The 24443-nt window shown below is 42.6% G+C and overlaps 1 protein-coding gene across 3 annotated transcripts in view; it reads right to left on the bottom strand.

The window, feature by feature from the left end:
* The window catches only part of RIGI (RNA sensor RIG-I), a 99165-nt gene that overhangs the window by 57312 nt on the left and 17410 nt on the right, over positions 1 to 24443 (bottom strand). For all 3 annotated transcript variants that reach the window (XR_012847589.1, XM_075825658.1, XM_075825659.1), the window contains 2 exons: positions 16025 to 16156; positions 9403 to 9584 (listed from right to left, as the gene is read on the bottom strand). Coding sequence is in view for 2 of the 3 variants with exons in the window: in XM_075825658.1 (XP_075681773.1) it covers positions 9403 to 9584; positions 16025 to 16156 (314 nt within the window). In the remaining variant the exon portion in view is untranslated. The remainder of the gene's footprint in view (positions 1 to 9402; positions 9585 to 16024; positions 16157 to 24443) is intronic.

Here is a 24443-nt window from a genome sequence, read left to right as displayed (position 1 = left end):
CAACAAATAAAGGAAAAAAAGAATCCCAACATTTGTAAAGCAACTTCTCTGGAGTACGGCAATACCCCACACGTGGTCATAAACTGCTGTTTGGGCACACGGCAGGGCTCAGAAGGGAAGTTGGTGTACAGATTTTGCTGCATTTGGTTTCTGGTCGCTATGTTGCATTTGCAAAGTCCCTGTGGGACCAAAACAGTGGATCCCCCCCCCCAGAAGTGACCCCATTTTGGAAACAACACCCTCAAGGTATTCACCTAGGGTTGTAGTGAGCATGTTAACCCCACAGGTGTTTTGCAGAAATTCATGTGCACACGGTGTGGGAGAGTGAAAATGGGAATTTTTCCTTAGATACGCCAATATGTGGTGCCCGGCTTGTGCCACCATAACAAGACAGCTCTCAATTATTATGCGGTGTTTTCCTGTTTTAGAATCACCCTACATGTGGCACTAATCTTTTGCCTGGACATTCGACAGGGCTCAGGAGTGAAAGAGTACCATGTAAAATTGAGGCCTAATTTGGCGACATATAAAGTATTGGTTCACAATTGCAGAGGCTTTGATCTGAAATAATAAAAGAAACCCCTGAGAAGTGACCCCATTTTGGAAACTGCACCCCTCAAGGCATTTATTAAGGGGTGTAGTGAACATTTTCACCCCACGTATCTTTTCCATAAATGATTGCGCTGCGGAAGGTACAAATTAAATTTTTTCCCTAGATATGCCAATTCAATGTCAAATATGTCATGCCCAGCTTGTGCCACTGGGGACACACACCCAAAAATTGTTAAAAGGGTTCTCCCGGGTATGGTGATGCCATATATGTGGAAGTAAACTGGTGTTTGGGTACACTGTAGGGCTGAGATGGGTGGGAGCGCCATTTGAGTTTTGGAGCGTGGAATTTGCTTGGTAATAGTTTTGTTTGAGTATTACTGGTGTTTCCGTTTAGAATGTCGGGCATATGTGAGCTCGGCAGAGTACATCAGGGGCATAGTTAGGTGGTATAATAAGAAGGTAAAAAAAATAATAAAATGATCCATAGATGTGTATTACGCTGTGATCGATCCTTTCTGCACAGGCCGGTGTCGCACTGATAAATGTCCTTCCTTATCCCCCTTTTGGTCCACATTCCGCACCTTTGCAGTTTGGGGAATTTTGCCGGGAAAGCGTTGTCCTGGTATAATACGGACGCCCTCGCTTCCAGCAGATATGTTTGGGCCCTCCACTTCCTGGTTCCCTAATTTTAGTGCCTTGATACATCGCCTTTTGAAACAGAAGAAATGTTCCCCTCGGGCCGGTACAACTGGATATATTTCTTTCCTGAATTATTGGAGCCTTAACTTATTTTATTTTTTCATAGACGTAGTGGTATGAGGGCTCTTTTTTTACGGGACGAGCTGTTTCTTTTATTGGTACCATATTGGGGTACATGCGACTTTTTGATCACTTGTTATCCTTTTTTTGGGAGGCAAGGTGACAAAAAACAGCAATTCTGCAATAGTTTTCTTTTATATATACAGTGTTCACCATGCGTTATAAACTACATGTTACCTTTATTCTGCGGGTCAGTACGATTCTGGCGATACCTAATTTATAGAACTTTTTTATAACTTTTTGTATAATAAAATTACTTTTGGAAAGAGAATGTATTTTTTCTGTCGCCATGTTGTGAGAGCCATAACTTTTAAATTTTTTCGTCGATGGACCTGTGTGAGGGCTTGTTTTTTGCGAGACGAGGTATAGATTTTATAGGTACCATTTTTGGATACATGCGACTTTTTGATCACTTTTTATTTCAATTTTTGGAAGACAGTGACCAAAAAAACAGTAATTATGGCAGTGTTTTTGAGTTGTTTTTTTTACGGCGTTCACTGCGCTGGATAAATAACATAATATTTTTATAGTTCAGGTCGTTACAGTCGCAGCGATACCAAATATGTATGGCTTTATTATTTTTTTCTATAATAAATGACTTGATAAGGGAAAAAGGGCGATTGTGTTTTGTTTTATTTTATTACTTGAAACTTTTATTGTATGTGTTATAACTTTTATTTTTACTTTTTTTTTACACTTTTATTTAGTCCCACTAGGGGACTTGAAGGTCCAACTATTTGTCTGATGTTCGAATACATTGCACTACCTATGTAGTGCAATGTATTGGAACTGTCAGTTGTTCACTGACAGCAAGCCGATCAGGCTCCGCCTCTGGGCGGGGCCTAATCAGCTTACGTAATGGCAGACAGGAGTCCATTGTTATGGCAAGGCTGCCGATTTGCTACAAACCTCTAGGATGCAGCGATCACAATGGATCACTGCATCGAAGGGGTTAATGCCAGGAATCGGAGCTAGCTCTGGTTCCTGGCGATAGATCGGGCTGTCCGCTGTAACATACAGCGGACACCCACTGCTGATGACGCCGGCTCAGCTTCTGAGCCAGAAGCTGAGCCGTCGCCATCTTGCCGATGGTACCGGAAGCCTCCTGGGCCCCGCCGACGACGGGGCATAGGAGGATTCCGTTACTGGCGGACCGGGAGGTAAGCATTAGCCCTCCGATCGCCTTTGCAGCCACCGGCAACCCAGCGATCACGTTGCTGGGGTGCCGGTGGCCATAAACTCCTCACATGCTGCGACCTCTATTGAACGCAGCATGTGAGGGGTTAATCGGTCGTATCGGAGGCCAGCTCCGGTCCTGGCGGATAGCTCAGGGTGCCAGCTGTAACATACAGCTGTCACCCGGCGGTGATGTCGCTGGCTCAGCTCCTGAGTCAGCTTCATCCCAAGCACGTACAGTAACGTGAAAATGCGGTAAGACACCTAGTTTTAATCACGTTACTGTAAGTGATTCGGCGGGAAGGGGTTAAAACTGACGAGAGACTCGTCGACCGCAATATTTTTATCTGGGGTGTAGATTTGGGAAAATTTTAAATTCAAATGATTTATGACAGGCCTTATTTTAAATAAACGGTCATAATTTGGATCATTGGGGGGAGGGCAGCGGGTATTATCTGTGTAATGCAGAAATTTGAGGATGACCTCAAATCTTCTTCTGGTCATAATGGTGCCATAAAGGGAGGTGTTATATAGGACATCAGATGACCAGTAGTCCCTAATGCTGGGTTTCTTTAGGAGGCCCATATTCAGTAACAGGCCCCAAAATTTGCAAAGCTCCTCAGAGTTTGTGGGGGTCCAATTTTGGTCTTTGGCATAGTAGGATGTGGGATTGTTGGCGAGAAATTGTTCCGCATATAAATGAGTCTGTTTCACCATTAAATTTATAAATTCAGCGGAGAAAAATAATTTTAAAAAATCGAACTCTCCAAACCCCGTGGTCTCCACTTGGATTCCCGAGGATGCGGTGAAGTCGGGAACCTGGGGGGCATAACTTATAGCAGGCATCCATATCGCCTTACTATCGGGGGGGGGGGGGGTCAGAACCAGCAATTCTTCTGCGCTGCTGGGGGGGCTCATCAGACTCGCTAGACGAAGATGATGTCAGCACGAACTCAATTTCATCTTCGCTAGCAGAGTCTGTATCTGAGCACAGCATAGCGTACGCCTCCTCTGGGCTATAAAATTTCTGTGCCATATTGTAGTAATGGACACTACAATGTAACAGCTCTAATTTTATTGTAACCCTAAAATGTAACTGTCACTAAGAAAAAAATAATTTTTTTTTAGAATTTTTGTTTTAATATATATTTTTTTGTATTTTTTATTAACTGGAAACAAACTGGCGCTCTCAAAAACGTAGGAGCGGGATGGAACGGACTGGGTCACTGCGTAAAACTGTGACTGTATGTGGCACGGCAACAGTGAATGGTGGCGATCTGTGTGGATCGGACTGGACACTGACACGGATCAATGTTCTCACACTGGGCAGTGAGGGGGCGATCTGGGGGTATTTAGGTATCAAGCGACATGGTGACAGTTTATCGTCGGGACGTTACTGTACGTGAGAATGCGGGAAAGCACCGCCGATTATCACGTACAGTAACGTGATTCGGCGGGAAGGGGTTAAACTCTACAAAATCAGATTCTTCTCAACTATTGATTCTCCCTTGCGATAATATTGCATTAGCTAGCAAAATAGGTTTCAATAAATCTTTATCAATCCAATTTCTTCCTTTAAAAAGTTAAAACCTCTTAACCTTTTCCTCTTCTACCACTTGACTAAGGCTATGTTCACACGGAGTATTTTGGGGGAGGAATATCTGCCTCAAAGTTCCAAACGGAATTTTGAGGCAGATATTCCTCCCCCAAAATACTCCGTGTGAACAGCAATTATCGCGCCGTTTTTCGCCCGCGGCCATTGAGCGCCGCGGGCATAAAACAGCGAGATATACGCTTTCTCCTGCCTCCCATTGAAGTCAATGGGAGGTCGGAGGCGGAAGCGCCCGAAGATAGGGCATGTCGCTTCTTTTTCCCGCGAGGCAGTTTTACTGCTCGCGGGAAAAAGACGCCGACGCCTCCCATTGAAATCAATGGGAGGCGTTCTCGGGCCGTTTCTGCCGAGTTTTGCGACGCGGTTTCCGCGTCAAAAAACTCGGCAAAAGACCCCGTGTGAACATAGCCTAATTCTGCTTATCTCCTTCAATTGCCAATCCTTGTATCTCTGTAAACCTACCAAGATGCTTATAATAGGTTTCCCCAAAGTTCAATACTGCTCGAAATTCCATTTATTTAAAAAAAAAAAACGTTTGGAATCACTTAGACACAGCAATTTTTATTTTATTTATTTCGATGACATATCAGTATGCGGGCTTGTTTTTTGCGGGACAAGTTGTATTTTTAAATCGGCACCATTTTGGGTTACATATAATGTATGGTATAACTTAAATGTATTTATTTTGGGGGAGTAGAAAAAAAACCATCAAATCCGCCATGGTTTATTGGGTTTTGCTTTTATGGTATTCACTATGCGGTATAAAGTCAGTAAGAGTACGGCAATAACAAATTTCTATAGTTCGTTTTTTTAGGTTTTACTACCTTTGCACGATAAAAACATTTTATAAAAAAGTGTGTTTTTGTGTCGCTGCATTCCAAGACCCATTACATTTTTAGGTTTCTGTTGATGGCATGTTTTTTAATTGGTACCAATTAACGACGACTTGTAGTTTTAATTGGTACCATTTTGGGGTACATAGACTTTTTAAAAACATTTTCATTCCGTTTTGTAGGAGGGAAGGGGACAAAAAAAAAAAAAAACAGAAAAGCTGGCATTGTATTTTTTATGGCGTTAACCATGCGTGATAAACAAGATGATAAGTTTACAGTTTAGGTTACGGTGATACTGTAAGCTGTGTAGTTTTTTGGGGATTTTTTTTACCCTTTTTTAAATACTTTATTAATTTTGTACTTATTTTTTTGTTCCACTATGGGACTTGACCATTCGATTGCATCTATAATACACTGCAATGCTACTGTATTGCAGTGTATGCTTCTTAGTGAAAACTGATCTTATTAGGCCCTGGGCTTATTAGGAGTAAAAGATGGCAAACCTGGTGGCCTTCATTAGGTCGGCTGCTATGAAAACCCATCGGTACTCCACGATCCCATCGCAGGGGTGCCAATGCGGTGACAGCGGCAGCACCTTCTGTCTAACCGCTTAGATGCTGCAGTCGCTATGGACCGTGGCATATAAAATCCTGGCCATTGCAGCAGGATGTCAGCTGTATGTTGCAGCTGTCAGATGCAGCTCATGGTGCATGCTCAGCTCCCTGGCCACGCCATCCCCGTACCATACATTTACGGCACTTCGCGTTAAAGCCAAGCCGCCAGTGGCGTAAAAAAAAAAATTATATATATAGTTTCAATGCCTTTTCTAATAACTCAGAAATTATGGTTCCTGGATCTTCTAAAAGGAAGGCAATACCTGTAACCTTGGCCACGGAGGATCTGAACGGAGCCTCTGACAGTGAACTCATTATTTAGTGGGAGTTTACTTAATTAGTTTGTGATAATGTTACAATAGTGTTTCTCTATATTTCTTGACGATGTTCTATTGTGATAATATCTTAATAGTGTTCGCCATTATTCTTAGATATAGTTTCACAATAATGTTTGTCTTTTCTTGGCTTTGTTCTATTGTGATGTTAGAACAGTGCTTGCCTTTCTTAGGCAGGGTGCTATTCTGTTGATGTCTCAACATTGTTTGTATTTACTGCTAGGATGTTTTATTGTAATGATGTCACAATAGTGTTTCATTTTTCCAACGCCATGTTCTATTACTATGATGTCACAATATGGTTGATCTGCACTCCGAGGCCGTGTTCTATTGTGATGTCATAATAATGTTATTTTCCTATGCTGTGCTCTACTGTTATGAAGTCACAAAACTAGCAGAAAAGAACAATTCATCTAGTACTTCTTTGCATAAAATGATCATCCTAAAGAGAAAGGCATCACACACGGTTACATGTTGCGAACCATTCAGCTCTTAGTCATGCCATACTAGGACTAAGAACCAGATGGTTCAAAACGCGTGTGTGAGACCCTTCTTTTCACTATGATCATTTGCAATGTGATTTAATAGATTACCAATAAAACAGAAGATTTTATACTTAGAAGTGATGGATGGATTATTGTCCTTTCTGCAGCCGTATCAATTTGGGGCCATCAAGAATATCCATGGACTTGGTTCATTGACTGATTACTTTCATTTGGACTCTGTGAGCTCTTAGGGCATGCCCACACGTGGCGGATTTCCTCCGCAACTGTCCGCATCAATGCCGCACAGAATCTGCGTTGCAGATTCTGCAGCTGATCTGCCCAAAATGTACAGTAAATTGATGCGGACTAGCTGCTGCGGACTGAGGTAAAAGTGCTTCCCTTCTCTCTATCAGTGCAGGATAGAGAGAAGGGACAGCACTTTCCCTAGTGAAAGTAAAAGAATTTCATACTTACCGGCCGTTGTCTTGGTGACGCGTCCCTCTTTCGGCGTCCAGCCCGACCTCCCTGGATGACGCGGTAGTCCATGTGACCGCTGCAGCCTGTGATTGGCTGCAGCCGTCACTTAGACTGAAACGTCATCCTGGGAAGACGGACTGGAGACAGAAGCAGGGAGTTCTCGGTAAGTATGAACTTCTATTTTTTTGACAGGTTGCTGTATATTGGGATCGGTAGTCACTGTCCAGGGTGCAGAAACAGTTACTGCCGATCGCTTAACTCTTTCAGCACCCTGGACAGTGACTATTTACGGACGTCGCCTAGCAACGCTCCCGTAATTACGGGAGCCCCATTGACTTCCTCAGTCTGGCTGTAGACCTAGAAATACATAGGTCCAGCCAGAATGAAGAAATGTCATGTCAAAAAAGCAAGACGCATCCGCAGCACACATAACATGTGCAAGACAGCTGCAGACTTCATTGCGGAATTTAGAATCTCCATTGAAGTCAATGGAGAACTTCCGCCATGAGTCTGCAACCAGTCCGCCACTGGTCCGCAACATCCATTGTATGCTGCGAACACCAAATTCCGCACTGCAGCCTATGCTCTGCAGCGGAATTTTCAGCCTCGTCTAAACGAAGCCTACTAAAAAGAAGTGGAAGGCAATGGAGAAACGGCTCCGCTGCGGATTAACGCTGCGGAGTGTCCGCAGCGGAATTCAAGAGCAATTCCGCCACGTGTGGCTTTGCCCTTATTATATTTCATTAGGTCACAATAGTGTTTGTCTTTATTCATAGGCTGTGTTCCATTGTCATGATCTCACAATAGTCTCTGCATTCATTTATAGATTGCCTTTGTTCCCTGGATTTCTTTTATTTTTATGATGCCCCACTACTATTTTTGTCTTTATTCCTAGTCTGTATTCTATTGTGATGAAGTCACAACAGTGTTTGTCTTTATTTCTAGGTAGAGTTCTATTGGGATAATGTAACAAAAGTGCAGTGATTCCTAACCTTCTTACCTTTAGGAAAACAGTAGAAAAAAAAAACCTCCCAAGCCTGAGAAACCCCAAATATCATGGATCGGTCACTCCTATCACACTAAAAATATGAACACAAGACAACACAGCAAGGGCAACATATGAAGTAAAATAGAAGAGAGTATGAATGGTGTGTAACATAGGATTAGGCTACATTTATCACAATATGAACAATCAGTGACAGTCAATGTGTGGGCAGAGGATTTGCTGAATGTTGTGTTCACCCCATATTGAACACCTTTAAAAGAGCTGAAAACCTACCCCAGAGTTCCACAGAACCCTTGGTGGGAAACGCTGTTCTAAGAGTTGCTGACCACATATTTATTTATACATCTTCAATTGACATTAATGAAACTTTAAAGAATCCACATGCAGTAGCTCTGGCTATTGGCAGCTAGAAGTCAGATTTTGTATTATTTAAAGGGAACCTGTCACCAGCATTTCACCTATTAAACCAGCAATACCTGGTGGTAGTGGGTGAAAAATCATTTCTATATAACCTATAATTGTCTTCTTAGTCGTCTCTGTAGCTTTAGTATTCAGTTTTTTAGTGTTCTCTAACCGTATGCTAATGAGCAGAAAAGAGTCAGATCTTCATTTGAAAAGAGTCAGATCTTCATTTGAAAAGAGTCAGATCTTCATTCCTCAAGTCTTTCCGAGTTTACCCCGCCTCCTTACTTTTGATTGACAGCTCTTTGCCATACCCCAGAACACAAAATCCCGCGCTTGTGCATTGATGTCCTCTTCTGGGGTGTGCGCACAAAGGGACACCGGATTATTACGATAAAAGGCGCAAAATGTTTGCAGGCCGTTATTTACAGTCGGAGGAGGAGTTTAGGAGAGGGGATAACGGCAATGAACTTTTGATAACAGCGGCCAGTGAGGGATAAGTAAAGTTCAATAGGTGAAATGCTGGTGACAGGTTCCCTTTAACTGCATGTAGCTGTGAAGGAAAAATGGAATTTGAAGCTTTGTAACAGAAAAAGGTGTACATGCCTCATATACATAACCATATGTGTTACTCCCCACGTTGACAAAAGCCAGTGTACACCCCTGCATATAATAATTATTTTTGTCATTTAAACAACTCGAAAATCCCTTTACATATTTCCTATAAGGTAGGGGTTCCCCACTCTGGACCCCTCCGAGTCAAATCAGAAAGCCAGTAACAAGCGTCAGCTCTCATCTGTGGCGGACATGGTCCATCAATGTATTACATGCACAGTCAGTCATTCACTTCAACTTTTCCCTTTTGAAATCAGCAGTTTGGCAGACGTCTTGGGAGCCACAGCCAACATTTTTTTTACTGACTTTTACCGTAACAAAATCCTTATATTTAAGAAGGGCAATGGTAATCAAGCATTTTTCACAGGCAATGCACACAATAGGCTGGGAAAAGGCACCTAATAATGTTCATCCTGGTTTGCAAATCATTCCAACAAAAACATTTACTTTTAACAAGCCACACAAACTCACATTACCTCTTTAATCTCTTCCATCTCTCGTTGGAGGAGACAGTCAACTAGGTCATTTACAATCTCATCAGTCCTTATGTTACTTTTAACAGTACTGTTGATGATGGATAGACATTTCCGTGGCTCCTCTAAGTTTTGAATACTGGTAAAATCAGATTTTTGAAGAGCTTCTGAAAGACCACGATATCCTTAAAATGAATACACAAGATGTGTTCAGTTCTAGCTTTACAATAAGACGTTGAAGCAACAAATATGAAGTCCAGTTCTATCATACAGTATATATATTATACACACACACACACACACACACACAAATATAAAAAGACTACACACCCCTGCTAAAATGCCAGGTTTTTGTCATGTCTGTACAATTCCATTGAAAAACAAACTGAAATTATTTAGAGGGGGAAAATAAAAATAGCAAAACTACAATAAATGTGGTTGTAGAAGTGTGAACACCCTCTTATAATTGGGGATGTGGTGTTTAGAATTAGCCAATCACATTTAAACTCATGTTAAATAGTAGTCAGTACACAGTTGCCATTATTTAATGATTCTGAGTAACCCCATATAAAGTTCAGCTGTTCTATTAGGATTTTTTTTAAATTTTCTTTGTTGCATGTGACAGCAAAAGCCACGGTCCGTAAAGAGCTTACAACATATCAAAGGCATCAGTCAGGAGAAGGGTACCAAAGAATTTCCAAGGCATTAGACATACCATGGAACACAGTGAAGACAGTCATCAAGAAGTGGATTACATTTGGCACAACAGTGACATTACCAAGAACTAGATGTCCCTCAAAACTTGATGAAAAGACAAGACGAAAATTGGTCCGGGAGGCTACCAAGAGGCCTACAGGAACATTAAAGGAGCTGCAGGACTTTCTGTGACAACAATCTCCCGTATTGTTCATATGTCTGGGCTGTGGGGTAGGGTGGCAAGACAGAAGCCTTTTCTACATCCAAGCCCGGCTATGCTTTGCAAAGACCTACATCAAGTCTGCCAAAAGCATGTGGGAAAAGGGTTTATGTTTTTTTTCGCCGAGATATTTAACGTTAAAGTTATAATCTTCATTATCGGCTACCGCCGGTGTTAGCAATACCCAAAAATGTAAATCCGACCGTGTGGTAGATCTCATCTGGGTGCTAGTTTAATGTGAGTCCCGTTGCCTCTCACACGTGTGTGCGCGTGTACACAGCCCGAGATAAGGCCCCCGGGGTTCGTCATTCCCCTGGTATTTAAGGACGTGTGCGTGTGTGCGGTCCGGCCAACCAAAGAAAGACCGAGGAAATGTATTAGGTGTATTAGTAAAAACCTAATAATTACTGTATTAAATCAAATGTTCGAACTGATGTCCTTCAACAACTTGACAGTGTCCTAAACGAACGTAAAACGTGTTGATAACGTTATTTATAACATCTGGTGTGATTGAATTAGAAATGTTCACTATTCTTTCCCGCAGCTCGTCAAATTTTGCGATCCTAGTCTCAGACTTTTTTTTTTACCTTGGGGTATTTAAAAAGTAAAGTCTAATGGGGTCAGATCTGTTGAACTCGGTGGCCATTCTATCGGGCCTCTTCTACCAATCCATTGATCAGCAAAAATTAGTGTTCAGAAGATTTCGAGCTCGCAGAGAAAAATGAGCCGGAGCTCCATCCTGCCGATATCAAACATTGCGGAAAGGTTCTCCAGCGATATTTTGAATAGCCGGTATCACTTGGTTTCTTAGCAAATCGCAGTAATTTTCTGCATTTATGTTTCCTTCAATGGAAAACGGTCCTACAATATGATTGAGCAATATTCCGGCACAAACATTAACCTTCCGCGGATACTGGGTATGACGGTCTCTCATCCAATGTGGATTTTCGTCTGCCCAATACCTCATGTTCTGTTGATTTACAGAACAGTTTAGTTCAAACGTAGCTTCATCCTAAAAACAGGTCCAGTTGAAAACCTGATGATCATCATCAAATCGTGTCCTCATTGTATCGCAAAATTCCACTCTTCTGTCATAATCATCTTCGGATAGCTCCTAAACTAGACGTGTTTTATAAGGATGATAATGATGCCTCTTCAAAATTCGACGGACTGATGTGGCGCTGATATCAATTTGTTGTGCTCCACTCGAGACAGATGTATGAGGATTATCATGTACAGTGAGCAGAACATCTAAAGCTTTTTCATCATTACTAGAATGTTTGGGTCTTCCGGATCTTGGTGCGTCTCTAATTGAACCGGTTATTTCGAAACGATGAACAGTTTTTTTAACAGTTGAAAATGAAATTGGATCAAGGATAGGATAAGTGGCATTGAATAAAGCCGCTACTTCTCGATAGGATCTTATTTTTTCTTCGCCATACCCTCTAATCATCAATAAAGTCATCCTTTCAGTTTTGGTCAAATGCATTTTGTGATAGGACAATAGAAATGTACAAAAATGAAAATTACTCTCCGAATTAGCGCTCTCTAAAATTCACAAGTGACTACCAAAATGTGTACACATGAAATCATGTTACAATCGTAGACCAGGTCCATTTTGTATCGCCGAGGCCGATTAAATTCCGTATTATTACAAAGTCATGAATGTGTGTGACATTCCCAAACTCACACACATTTAGGATTTTACCCACGCGGTACATTTTGGATAATGCTAACACCGGCGGTAGCCGATAATGAAGATGATAACTTTAAAGTAAAACATCTCAGCAAAAAAAAAATCCTATCTCAAAATAGATTGCGGCATATTTTTCGTATTGGAAAAGAGCCCCCACTTGACCCCCCATGCCATTTAAGGTTTTGCTGCTCCTGTATACCCCACCGCGCCCAAGGGGGTGGGGTTTTTTTTTTTTGGCGCTAACTGGTAGATTTTATGACCCCATTAAATCTCACCAAGTTTCATACCTCTACCTCGAGCCATTCAAAAATTATGAGGGTGTTCCGGAACCTTTGGTGGGCACTGGAACAATGGGAAGTGTATGAGGCTGATTGGTCAGCCTCATACACTTCTTTACAACACCCACTTGGTCAAAAGTAAAAACACGCCCAGTTGGTCTTTAAGAAATGAATTAGCATAAATCTAAAATTGCTCATAACTTGCTCAAAAACTATCATTTTTCAAAATAAAAACCACTACTGTTATCTACATTACAGCGCCGGTCAGATTATGTAGGAGATAGGGCACTTATAATCTGGTGACAGAGCCTCTTTAAGTCTTTTATTTAGATTATGCAGTAACCATCCACAGTGTAGGGATAAAAAGTAAGTGAACCTTAGCGTTAATGACTTCTCCAAAAGATAATTGGCAAAAGGGGTTTCAATTAAGGAGATGAGATTGTCAGTGTGGGTTTCAGATGTGTTTTGTCCGTTAAATAAAGGCACACAAAGCCTGGTTACTAACACATCTGTTCTTCTCAAAAAAGACGTGTTATACAGACGCATGATGCTGGAAGAGACTTCAAGAACATTTCTAAAGACCTGAGTGCACATCAATTCACCGTTAGACAAATGCTTTATAAATGGGGAAAATTCAGGCTACTCTCCCTAGGAGTGGGCATCTTGTTAAGATCCCTCCAAGAGCACAATGAATAATCCTGAAAGAGGTGAGGAAGAACCCAAGAGTAACAGCAAAATTCTACTGAAAACTCAACCTGCAAAAACCCCTGTTCATGTGTTCATCATTCGAAAAACACTGAAGAAGAATTGTGTTTATGGAAGGACACCACAAAGAAAGCCACTTCTGCCAAAAAAAAAAACAACACATTGTGGCCTTTCTCAAGTTTCACGGAGACCGCATGGATATTCCACAATGATTCTGGGAAAAGTTTCTATAGAGAGATAAGACAAAAGTGGAACTTTTTAGCACAAAAGCACAACTCTGTGTTTGGAGGAAAAAGAACACTTAAAGGGGTTGTCTACTACCGGACATGATCGGTGATGATACAACACCCGGAAACCCGCATCAATGACATGCTCCAATTGCCTCCGGGCACCAGACGTCCATGCTGGCAGTAGATGGCTCAGGCCACGGAATAGCAGCCGAGCTGTAGTACTGCAGCTCTACTCCTCTTCAAGTGAATGGGAGCAGAGCTGCAGTTTGGCAGCATGGCCGCTGTGCAATTTACGGAGCCAACTGCTCCCAGTTCCGTACCGTTCCGATTACGGCCACGGGACGCCGCTGCTCACCTTCGGCGAACGGCCATGACCGCTGCCTCCTGGCCGTCTGCCAGCATCTCCCCCCCCCCCCCCCACGGGGACGCCAGCTGGCGTGGCCTTCTCGTCCTGTACTGTGCGCGCGCGCACACTCTAAAGTTTCCCTAACCCATCCCCAGATCACCCTGGACTATAAAAAGGGCTCCGCCCTTACCCTCCTTGCCGGAGCGTTGTTGTAGTTTTCCCATGATCGTAATGTAAATGGTCCCTTAGTGTTATCCTGCTCCCAGTGTTTCCCGTGCCCTGCTACCTGTATCTCGTGCTGTGTTTGGTTCCTGAGCCTGTGTAGTGTTGGAGTCGTGTTCTACCGCCTGCTGTTATACACCACGTCTAGTGTCATCTGCCATCCCTGGTGTCATCTGCCACGCTGGCACAACCCACCACATCTAGCCCCATCTGTGCCTCTGCCACTATCTGGACTCTCAGGTACCCTAGAGTTACAGACTTTTGTATAAGACTTTGCATAGACTGGGACTTGGCCAGCTGCCTCTCCGCTACGGAGGAGCGGCCTAGTGGATCCACATACCCCAAGACAGTGACACATACATTGCATATTGTGCAATGACATCTGGTGCCCTCAGACAGCCAATCGGTGCGGGGTCTGGGTGTCGGACGCGCACGATGATTTACTGATGACCAATCTGGTGGATAGGTCATCAGTTGTCCGATAGTTGACAACCCCTTTAACTGTGAAGCATAGTGGGGCTGGAATCATAGTTTGGGGTTGCGATGTGGCCTCAGGGTCTGAACGCCTTGCATCATTGAGGGAACAATGAATTCTAAGGTGTATCAAAACAATTTACATGAGAATGTAAGGGCAGCAGTCCATGACCTCAAGCTGAAGAAACGTTGGTTAATGCAACAAGACAACGACCCAAAGCACACAAGTAAATAAAACTAAAGAATGGTTGAAAGAGAGGATTTGTGTTTTGAAATGGCCAAGTCAAAGTCCTAACCTTAACCCTATCCAGATGCTGTGGCGTGACCTGAAGAGGGCTGTGCACGCAAGGTATCCCATAAATATTGATGAACTGAAACACATTTGCAGGGAGGAATGGTCTAAAATTCCTCCTCAATGTTGTGCGAATCTTATTTGCGGCTACAGAAAAAGTGTGATGGGGAGGATTGCCCCTAAAGAGGGACCTACAGGTTATTAAATTCATTGGTTCACTTACTTTTTCTTCCTGCATCGTGGACGTTTACTTAATGTGTTCTAGAAAATATATGAACAGTATAACTGTTTGTGATTTATTAGTTTAGTTAGTTCAGACTACATTTTATTAGTGATCAATGGATAAATCCAGGTATTCCAGGTCACTTACTTTTTTTTTTGCAACTGTATGGAACATTGCATCAAACATGGTAGAATCAGGTCTTTGTCTCCGCAAACTTGCAATATAGATTTGTCAGGCTGGGTTCACACGACCATGTTACGTCCGTAATGTACGGAACGGATTTCGGCCGGAAGACCCGGACCGAACACAGTGCAGGGAGCCGGGCTCCTAGCATCATAGTGATGTACGACGCTAGGAGTCCCTGCCTCTGCGTGGAACTACTGTCCCGTACTGTAATCATGATTACAGTACGGGACAGTTGTCCTGCAGCGAGGCAGGGACTCCTAGCATCGTACATAAGTATGATGCTAGGAGCCCGGCTCCCTGCACTGTGTTCGGTCCGGGTCTTCTGGCCGAAATACGTTCCGTACATTACGGACGTAACATGGTCGTGTGAACCCAGCCTCACAGTTACCTGCTTTAGTATTTCCATCTGGGCTTTTCCATAATAAATTTTAAAGGCTATGTACACCTTTGAAATCATGTTTGGTTTGTTTTTTAATAAAAAAAAAAAAAAGGTCCATCAGTGTGTATTGTGCAACTTTCTAAATACTTTTTATTAAAAATTATTTTTACTTATCGAGATACAGCTGCTTTGTATTCTGTATGCAGAGCAGCTGTATCTAGCACTGAAACCTGAATCCATCAGGTCAGAGTCAGTGACTGGTTCAGTGTCAGCAGGTCTGATCCACCTGTTACCGATCACATCTAAGTTATGAACTTAGATGTGATCGGTAAGAGCTTAATCTTGCATGAACCGCTGACACTGAACCCATCAATGCCGCTGACCTAACAGGTTCAGGTCTCAGCACTAGATACAGCTGCTCTGTATACAGAATACAAAGCAGCTGTATCTCAAAAGGCAATAATATATATATTTTTAAAGTATTTAGAAAAAAAACAAAACACTGGCAGACATTTTTATTGCTAAAAAAAATAAATATCTATTTCAAAAAGGTATACATAGACCGGACACATTTGAAGGCTATGAGAAATTTGTATTTAGACCTGTGAATAGTTCAGCTCTCTCATACTGTTATTTTGATATTTTTTTTCACCTAATAATGTTACATTAAAATCATACCTGTTGAATTCAGCACATCTATTAACCCTTGGTACCATCCTTCAACTTCCAGTTCGAGTAATTTCTCCATAAACATCTTGGCAGCGGCAATAGGTCCCCTCGCCTCCTCTGCCTTTATCTGCTCTATGACATCTTCAAAAAGATGTAAGAAATAAACATATTACATAGGTAATTTCGAAGTGCGTTTAAGTACTGATTCAGTAAATGACAAAAATGATACACTGACATACCACAATGCCATCAAAGGAACAGAACGGGAAAAATGGAAGTGCTGGATCTGTTGCATCACAGAAACCAACTGCACCCAAAGGAACCCATTAAAGGAGTTCTCCACCTTCTGAAAACTGATTACCTATCCACCGGATAGGTCATCACATGATCTGTGGGGGTCCGACAACAGGACCCTGCACAGATCAGCTGGTCTGGTGCCTCCGTGCACCGGACCTACATGCAGGAAGCCGTTGGCTCCAGCCACAGAATAGTGGCAAAGCTGCAGTATTGCAGCTCTGCTCCTATTCAAGTGAATAGGAGCCAAGCTGCAGTTCTGCAGAACGGCCGCTATGCTATGTTCGGAGCCAACTGCTTCCGGCTCTGTACATAGGATTATGTGCCATAACATCAGGTGCCCGCAGGCCACCGGAGCGCCCTAACGGTGCGGGGTCCGGTCGTCAGACCCGCACCGATGATATACTGATGACCTATATGGTGGATAGGTCTTCAGTTGTCAGAAGGTGGATAAGCCCTTTAACTTTAATAGGTTCGGTCGAGTTTCCTTCATGGCTTCCGTAATTTTGCCGAAAAAAATAGCGCTACATGCTGTGCAAAAAAATTACAGATTCTGCAACGGAGGATCCTAATGGCACCCCCAATGCAGATGTGAACGGGGCCTAAAAGTAATTCTTAATAATTTCTTCTTGGTATTACGTTACAGACAGGCCACATGATTCAGATAATGTTTACACGGAATCTGCAGGCTTTTTCCTTATGGAGACTTTTTTTGCCTCTGGTGCTTTAGCTGCTTGTAGTTTATAATCATTCTGTTGTTGCAATGGAAATCAGCCCTCCAAAAACAGACTACCTAGTTAGCTTTTGTTTATATAGACCAGCTAATCTGCAGCCAAGTTAGAGCACTCGATACATACAAAGGGAGGACCCTTATAGTTGGTGGGCGTGTAGTTTAAATTGAAAAGATTGATTTGCCTACCGGCAAAAAAGCCCTGTTTTCCAACTATCAGAATTGAAAATAATAAAGTATTTATTTGATTTATGCAACAAAGACAAACTACATAAACATAAAAACAAGGTCCGTTGCTGACTGCAATCAGCACAGTGCAGAGTATAAGGAGCCTAGAGTCAACGGCTGCAGCACGTTGCACCCAGCTCACAATTCGATTCTAGGAGTCAGCAGGACTGGTATTTAAAATTAAAAAGGAAGCCCCCCCCGACATGTTTCGCTACAATGTAGCGTCTTCAGGGGTATTGGGGCTACTGGTTAGAGCACTCAGCGCTCTTTAAAGGGAATGTGTCGCGAATTGAACCTTTTTTTTTATTTTTAAGTTACTTATTTCTATTATATTTTTTACGTTTTTTGCTGTATTTTTCTTTTTTTTTCTTTCTTCCACATGGTGGAAAGTATTAAAAATTAAATAATAATTTGACATGTTTTCCTATGTTGGCCACCAGAGGGAGCACTTCCCAGAATTACAGCAAGGTGAATAAGGCAAAGCAACCTGACTCACAGCTGCCATAAATATGGGACATAAAATTTAAGATTAAGTTTATATGGACAGCCTGAAAATGGCAAAAGCATGACAAAAATTAGTAATTGATTGAAGAATGGTAAATTTAACATTCTTTCATGCAAAGCCCTGGTTTGGAGGGGCATGTGCTGCATTGATATATCGTATCTTTTCGGATACCCCTCTTCGAGCACACACGACATCGTTTTTGAGGATGGCTCCTTTTTTCCATTGGGGTACTTCACTTGGGAAGTGCTGGTCAGGGACAATTCTACTTGCATCACTTCCTGAAGCTCTGCTACTCACGCCTTCCTCTTGGTCTTGAAAAAGTTATTAAAAAATTTATTTTTAAAAAGGTACCTAGAACGATTGCCAGCACTTCGGTACAAAAGGCCATTTCAATTAAATATACTAACTATACTTTTTTGTACCATACTTTTGTCTTTCACATGGCACAGTATGGCTTCATTAATGGATCTTCCAAATCCACCCCTCCCATATGTTTGTTGTAGGCCTGTATGCATACAGGCTTTAAAATAGTGGTGCTTGTTCCACGCACTGAAACTGGGTATGTGGTGTTGTCAGGGATTGTGGAGAGCAGGAGGACCTCTTTTTTTGTCACTGAATTTTACCATGAGCACATTTTCATCTCTAAAGACTAACCAATTACAGCAATCGCTTTGCATGGGGGCATGCTGATTGGTCCCCTGCCTGGCAAAAGAGGCGGTCAGCTATCAATGACAGCTGCCATCTCTTCATTATCACTGTGATTTCGCATAATGACCAGTTAATTCCTGCTCCGCAATAGTACGCCACAGGTCTGCTTCAATAAGCGGCGTGTCGTACTATTGCGGAGCAGGTCCGCAACAGGTTAAAGAGGATCTGTCACTAGTTTATTAATTCCCTATCTCCTAACTAATCTAATAGGCACTTTACTGATAAACTAGTGTAATTTGTTTTTTAACAAAACAAAAACAAAAAAACTTATTTGCAAAGTTATGAGCATTTTTCTAAATCTGATAATGTGGCTCTAATAGCCAAATAGGAGGGGACTCTTTCTTTTCACTCTGGGCGGTATAATGTTTTCTGTATGACGCTGTCCAATCAGCCTACAGCTTCTCCCCCTTCCCTGCCCAGCAACACTGTGTGATCATATAGTATACAGCTTCCCGACTGTTTTCAACTGGTGATACCTCTGGTTTGTTTACAGTTAGAACTGCGATCCTGGTGGCATATGAAGGATTAGAATCTCCTCTTTCATGTAACACCAGAATAAAGTGTGAGCCGTTTTTATTATTATTGCTGTGTGAGGCTCACACTAAAATCTGATAGCTCCGCGGTGACAGTCAAGGGGGAAAAGGGTGCTAACAGATAAGGAGAACAAGAGGAAAAGGAACAATTGCAGACTGGACATAAAGCTACTGTGTATTAGCTGTGACAGGGAAGGGGCTGGCTTATCTAATGAACGGAGCCAAGAAGTAAGTTCCTTTATCACGTCACTGACACACAGAGGGGAGGGGGGCTCAGTTCTATTGGCAGGCATACATGCTAATGTCATGTTTGACAGATGATCTGGTATGTGTTGGATCATGAGCCCTTCCTTTCCTTCTCCATACGGTTCTCTTCCCATCTTTCTGGTACAATTTCATTTTGAATTCATCTGTCCAGAGAATCTTGTTCCAAGAACTGGGCATTTTTTTTTTTACATGTTTTCTAACAAAGTCTAATCTGGACATTGTGTTCTGGAGTGTTGTTACCAGTTTCATAGGTTGTAAAAAGACATGTCCGTCAAGTGTTACCTCTCTCAATTCAATTACACGTCTTTTATTGCTAGATTAGTTATGACCTTCAATGTCATTAGATAGTCTTCTAGCCCTCTTTAAATTGCTGACATAATAACTGCCATTACTACCATTTGGGGCAGGGCATAGTTTTGGACTACTCTAACTGTAAAGAACCCTTTCCTATACGGATATCTGAAACACCTTTCCACACACAATGAATGTCCATGGTCCTTTATCAGGTTCTTTGAAAAAAAGACGCCTTAGAAATGATCCAATTTACATGAATATGTCTGGTTAAAGACAAACAACTAGGACATGATTTATTCTTTCAAAGCTGAACTAACCAGACTTTCAGGGGCGTAACTAGGAAAGACTGGGCCCCATAGCAAACTTTTGACTGGGGCCCCCCCTCCCCCGGGTGTCACACAACCCCCCCCCCCTTGTAGATAGTGCCTTTTTTTACAAACCCCCCCTTTTGATAACGCCATACAGCCCCCTTGTAGATAACGCCATACAGCCCCCTTTGTAGATATCTACAGAGGGGGCTGTATGGCGCTATCTACGGGGGGGCTGTATGGCGTTACCTACAGGGAGTCTGTATGGCGTTACCTACAGGGGGGGTCTGTAGGGAACGCCATACAGCCCCCCCTGTAGGGAACGCCATACAGCGTCCCCCCTGTAGGGAACGCCATACAGCCCCCCCCTGTAGGGAACGCCATACAGCGTCGTCGTCCCTGTAGGGAACGCCATACAGCGTCCCCCCCCTGTAGGGAACGCCATACAGCGTCCCCCCCCGTAGGGAACGCCATACAGCGTCGTCCCCCCCTGTAGGGAACGCCATACAGCGCCCCCCCCCCCCTGTAGGGAACGCCATACAGCGTCCCCCCCCCCTGTAGGGAACACCATACAGCCCCCCCCCCCTGTAGGGAACGCCATACAGCGTCCCCCCTCCCAAAAAAATGCGACCTACAGTGTGATAAAGACTTTACAGACCTAATAAAAGACATGTATCCCCTATCCACAGGACAGGGGATACATGTGTGATGGCTGGCATTGATAGGGAGAACGGGGGACTGAAAGTCCCCCAAGTTCTCCATGACTAACCTCTGACTTCCGGCGTCTGTGTCGGCAGCTCACTAAAAATGAAAGGAGCGCTGTTCACGCATGCGCACAAGCGTGACCGGCGCTCCATTCATTTCTCCGGAGCTGCCGACACAGACCCCGGAAGTCCGAGGTTTGTGATGGAGAACTTCAGGGGACTTTCAGTCCCCCGTTCTCCCTATCGCTGCCAGCCATCACACATGTATCCCCTGTCCTGTGGAGAGGGGATACATGTCTTTTGTTTAATGGCAGAGCGGGGAGATACCTCCCTGCTCTGCCGTACTGTTCAGTGGCGTCCCGCTGTAGCAGCCATAGCGGCTGCTAGCGGAGCCTCCGTCCATGGTGGGGGCCAGTGCCGGCGGGCGACACGGGCCCCCTCATGCCGCGGGCCCCGTAGCAGTCGCTACTGCTGCTACGGCGGTAGTTACGCCACTGCCGACTTTCCTAGCCTTTCATTATATGAGAAATCTCCCATCCCATTTAATAATCTAGTCGCACGCATCTGTATCCTCTCCAGTTATATTTTATCCTTTCTACAATGTGGAGCTTAAAACTGAATCCTATATACAAGATGGTGTCTTACAAGTGATTTAAAGAGGGGAAATAATACATTTGAATCACTGCTGCTTTGCTTACTTGTAAGCATAATACCCAAGTCCTCTTGTTCTGTTATCCCCTTTATCCCCTTCCCTCTTTAGCCACTTTTGACCTTCCTGACAGAGCCTCATTTTCCAAATCTGACATGTTTCACTTTATGTGGTAATAACTTCGGAATGCTTTTACCTATCCAAGCGATTCGGAGATCGTTTTCTCGTGACACATTGGACTTTATGTTACTGGAAAAATTTGCTCGATACATTCAGTATTTAATTGGAAAAACACCAAAATTTAGCGGTAAATTGCAAAATTTAGCATTTTTCTAAATGTAAATGTATCTGCTTGTAAGACAAATAGTAATACCACAGAAAATTGTTGCCAATTAACATGACCCATATGTCTAGTTTAGATAGGATGTTCAAAAAAACTAAGCCATTCATTCTTCTAGGACGTTACAAGGCTTAGAACTTTAGCAGCAATTTCTCAAATTTTCAAGAAAATTTCAAAAGGCTATTTTTACAGGGGGCAGTTCAGTTCTGAAGTGGCTTTGAGGGCCATATATTAGAAATCCCCAATATGTCACCCCATTTTAAAAAAGTCACCCCTCAAAGTATTCAAAACAGCATTTAGAAAGTTTCTGAACCCTTTAGACGTTTCACAGGAATTAAAGCAACGTAGAGGTGAAATTTACAAATTTCATTTTTTTTGCAGAAATTCATTTTTAATCCATTTTGTAACACAGAAAAAGTTTTACCAGAGAATTGCAACTCAATATTTATTACACTGATTCTGCAGTTTTAGGAAATATCCCACATGTGGCCCTAGCGTGCTAATGGACTGAAGCAAAGGAGCACCTAGTGGATTTTGGGGCCTTCTTTTTATTAGAATATATTTTAGGCACCATGTCAGGTTTAAAGGGCTGTTGCAGTGCCAAAACAGTGGAAACCCCCCAAAAATGACCCCATTTGGGAAACTACACCCCTTAAGGAAATTATCTAGTAGGTATAGTGAGCATTTTGACTGCACAGGTTTTTTGCAGAAATTATTGGAAGTAGGCCGTGAAAATGAAAATCTAGATTTTTTTCAAAGAAAATGTAGGTTTAGCTTATTTTTCCTCATTTCCACAAGTACTAAAGAAGAAAAAGCAATTTCTTCCGAGTAAAACAATACCCCACGCGTGGTCATAAATGGCTGTTTGGACACACGGCAATGTTTAGAAGGGAAAGAGCGCCATTTGGCTTTTGGAGCTCAAATTTAGCAGGAATGGTTTGCGGAGGCCATGTCGCATTTGCAATGCCCCTGAGGGACCAAAACATTGAAAACGCCCAAAAAGTGAAGCCATTTAGGAAACTACACCCCTTGAGGAATTCATCTAGTGGTGTAGTGAGCATTTTGACCCCACAGGTGTTTTTATAAAATTTATTAGAATTGGGCAGTGAAAATAAAAACAATCCCTTTTCTTCAATAAGACGTAGCTTTAGTTTAAAATTTTTAATTTCTCAACAAATAAAGGACAAAAAGAACCCCAACATTTGTAAAGCAATTTCTCTAGAGTACCGCAATACCCCATACGTGGTCATAAACAGCTGTTTGGGCACACAGTAGGGCTCAGCTGGGAAGGAGCGGCATTAGGCTTTTGGAGTGCAGATTTTGCTGGATTGGTTTCTGGTCGCTATGTAGCATTTGCAAAGCCCCTGTGGGAACAAAACAATGGAACCCCCCCCCCCCCCCAAAGAGCGACCCCATTTTGGAAACTACACTCAAGGTATTCGGCTAGGGGTGCAGTGAGCATGTTAACCCCACAGGTGTTTGAGAAATTAGTGTGCACTCGATGTTGCAGAGTGAAAATGTTATTTTTTCCATAGAAATGCCAATATGCGGTGCCCAGCTTGTGCCACTATAACAAGACAGCTCTCTAATTATTATGCTGTGTTTTTCCGGTTTTAGAATCACCCTACATGTGGCCCTAATCTTTTGCCTGGACATTCGACCAGGCTCAGGAGTGAAAGAGTACCATATGAAATTAAGTTTAATTTGGCGATTTACACAGTATTGGTTCACAATTCCAGGGCTCTGATGTGAAATAATAAAATAAACCCCTGAAAAGTGACCCCATTTTGGAAACTACACCCCTCAAGGCATTTATTAAGGGGTGTAATGAGCATTTTCACCCCACAGGTCTTTTCCATAAATGATTGCGCTGCAGATGGCGCAAAGTAAAAATCTAAATTTTTCCCCAGATATGCCAATTCAGTGGCAAGTATGTCATGCCCATCTAGTGCCACTGGAGACACACACCCCAAAAATTGTTAAAAGGATTCTCCCGGGTATGGCGATGCCATATATGTGGAAGTAAACTGCTGTTTGGGCACACTGTAGGGCTCAGACGGGAGGGAGCACCATTTGGCTTTTGAAACGTAGATTTTGCTTGGTAGTAGCTTTGTTGGGAGTTTTACTGGTATTTCAGTTTATAATGTGGGGGCACATGTAAGCTGGGCAGAGTACATCAGCAGCATAGTCAGGTGGAATAATAATGGGGTAAAAAAAAAAACAACAATAAAATAATCCATAGATATTTGTTACGCTGTAAAGCAATCCTTTATGTACAGGTCAGTGTCACACTGATAAATTGTGTCCTTCCTTATCCCCCCTTTTGGTACACACTCTACACCTTTGCAGTTTGGGGAAATCGCTGGGAAGTTTTATCCTGGTATAATACGGGCACCCTCGCGTCCAGCAGATTTGTTTGGGCCCTCCCCTTCCTGGTTCCCTAATTTTAGGGCCTCGATAAATCGCCTCTTGAAACAGAAGAAATGTTCCACTCCGGCCTGCACAACCGCATATTTTTATTTCCTGACTTATTGGAGCCTTAACTTAATTTATTTTCATAGACGTAGTGGTATGAGGGCTGTTTTTTTTGCGGGATGAGCTTTAGTGATTATTGGTACATGCGACTTTTTGATCACTTTTTATCCTATTTTTGGGGAGGCAAGGTGACCAAAAACAGCGGTTCTGGCATCATTTTTTTAGCGTTTTTTTTATACAGCGTTCACCATGCGGTATAAGTTACATGTTACCTTTATTCTGTGGGTCAGTACGATTCCGGCGATATCCAATTTATAGCACTTTTTTATGTTTTACAACTTTTTGCACAATAAAATTACTTTTGTAAAAAGAATGTATTTTTCGGTCACCATG

Source organism: Rhinoderma darwinii, chromosome 1, assembly GCF_050947455.1.
Source record: "Rhinoderma darwinii isolate aRhiDar2 chromosome 1, aRhiDar2.hap1, whole genome shotgun sequence".
Taxonomy (NCBI): Eukaryota; Metazoa; Chordata; class Amphibia; order Anura; family Rhinodermatidae; genus Rhinoderma; species Rhinoderma darwinii.
This window is presented reverse-complemented; position numbering and strand designations above follow the sequence as displayed.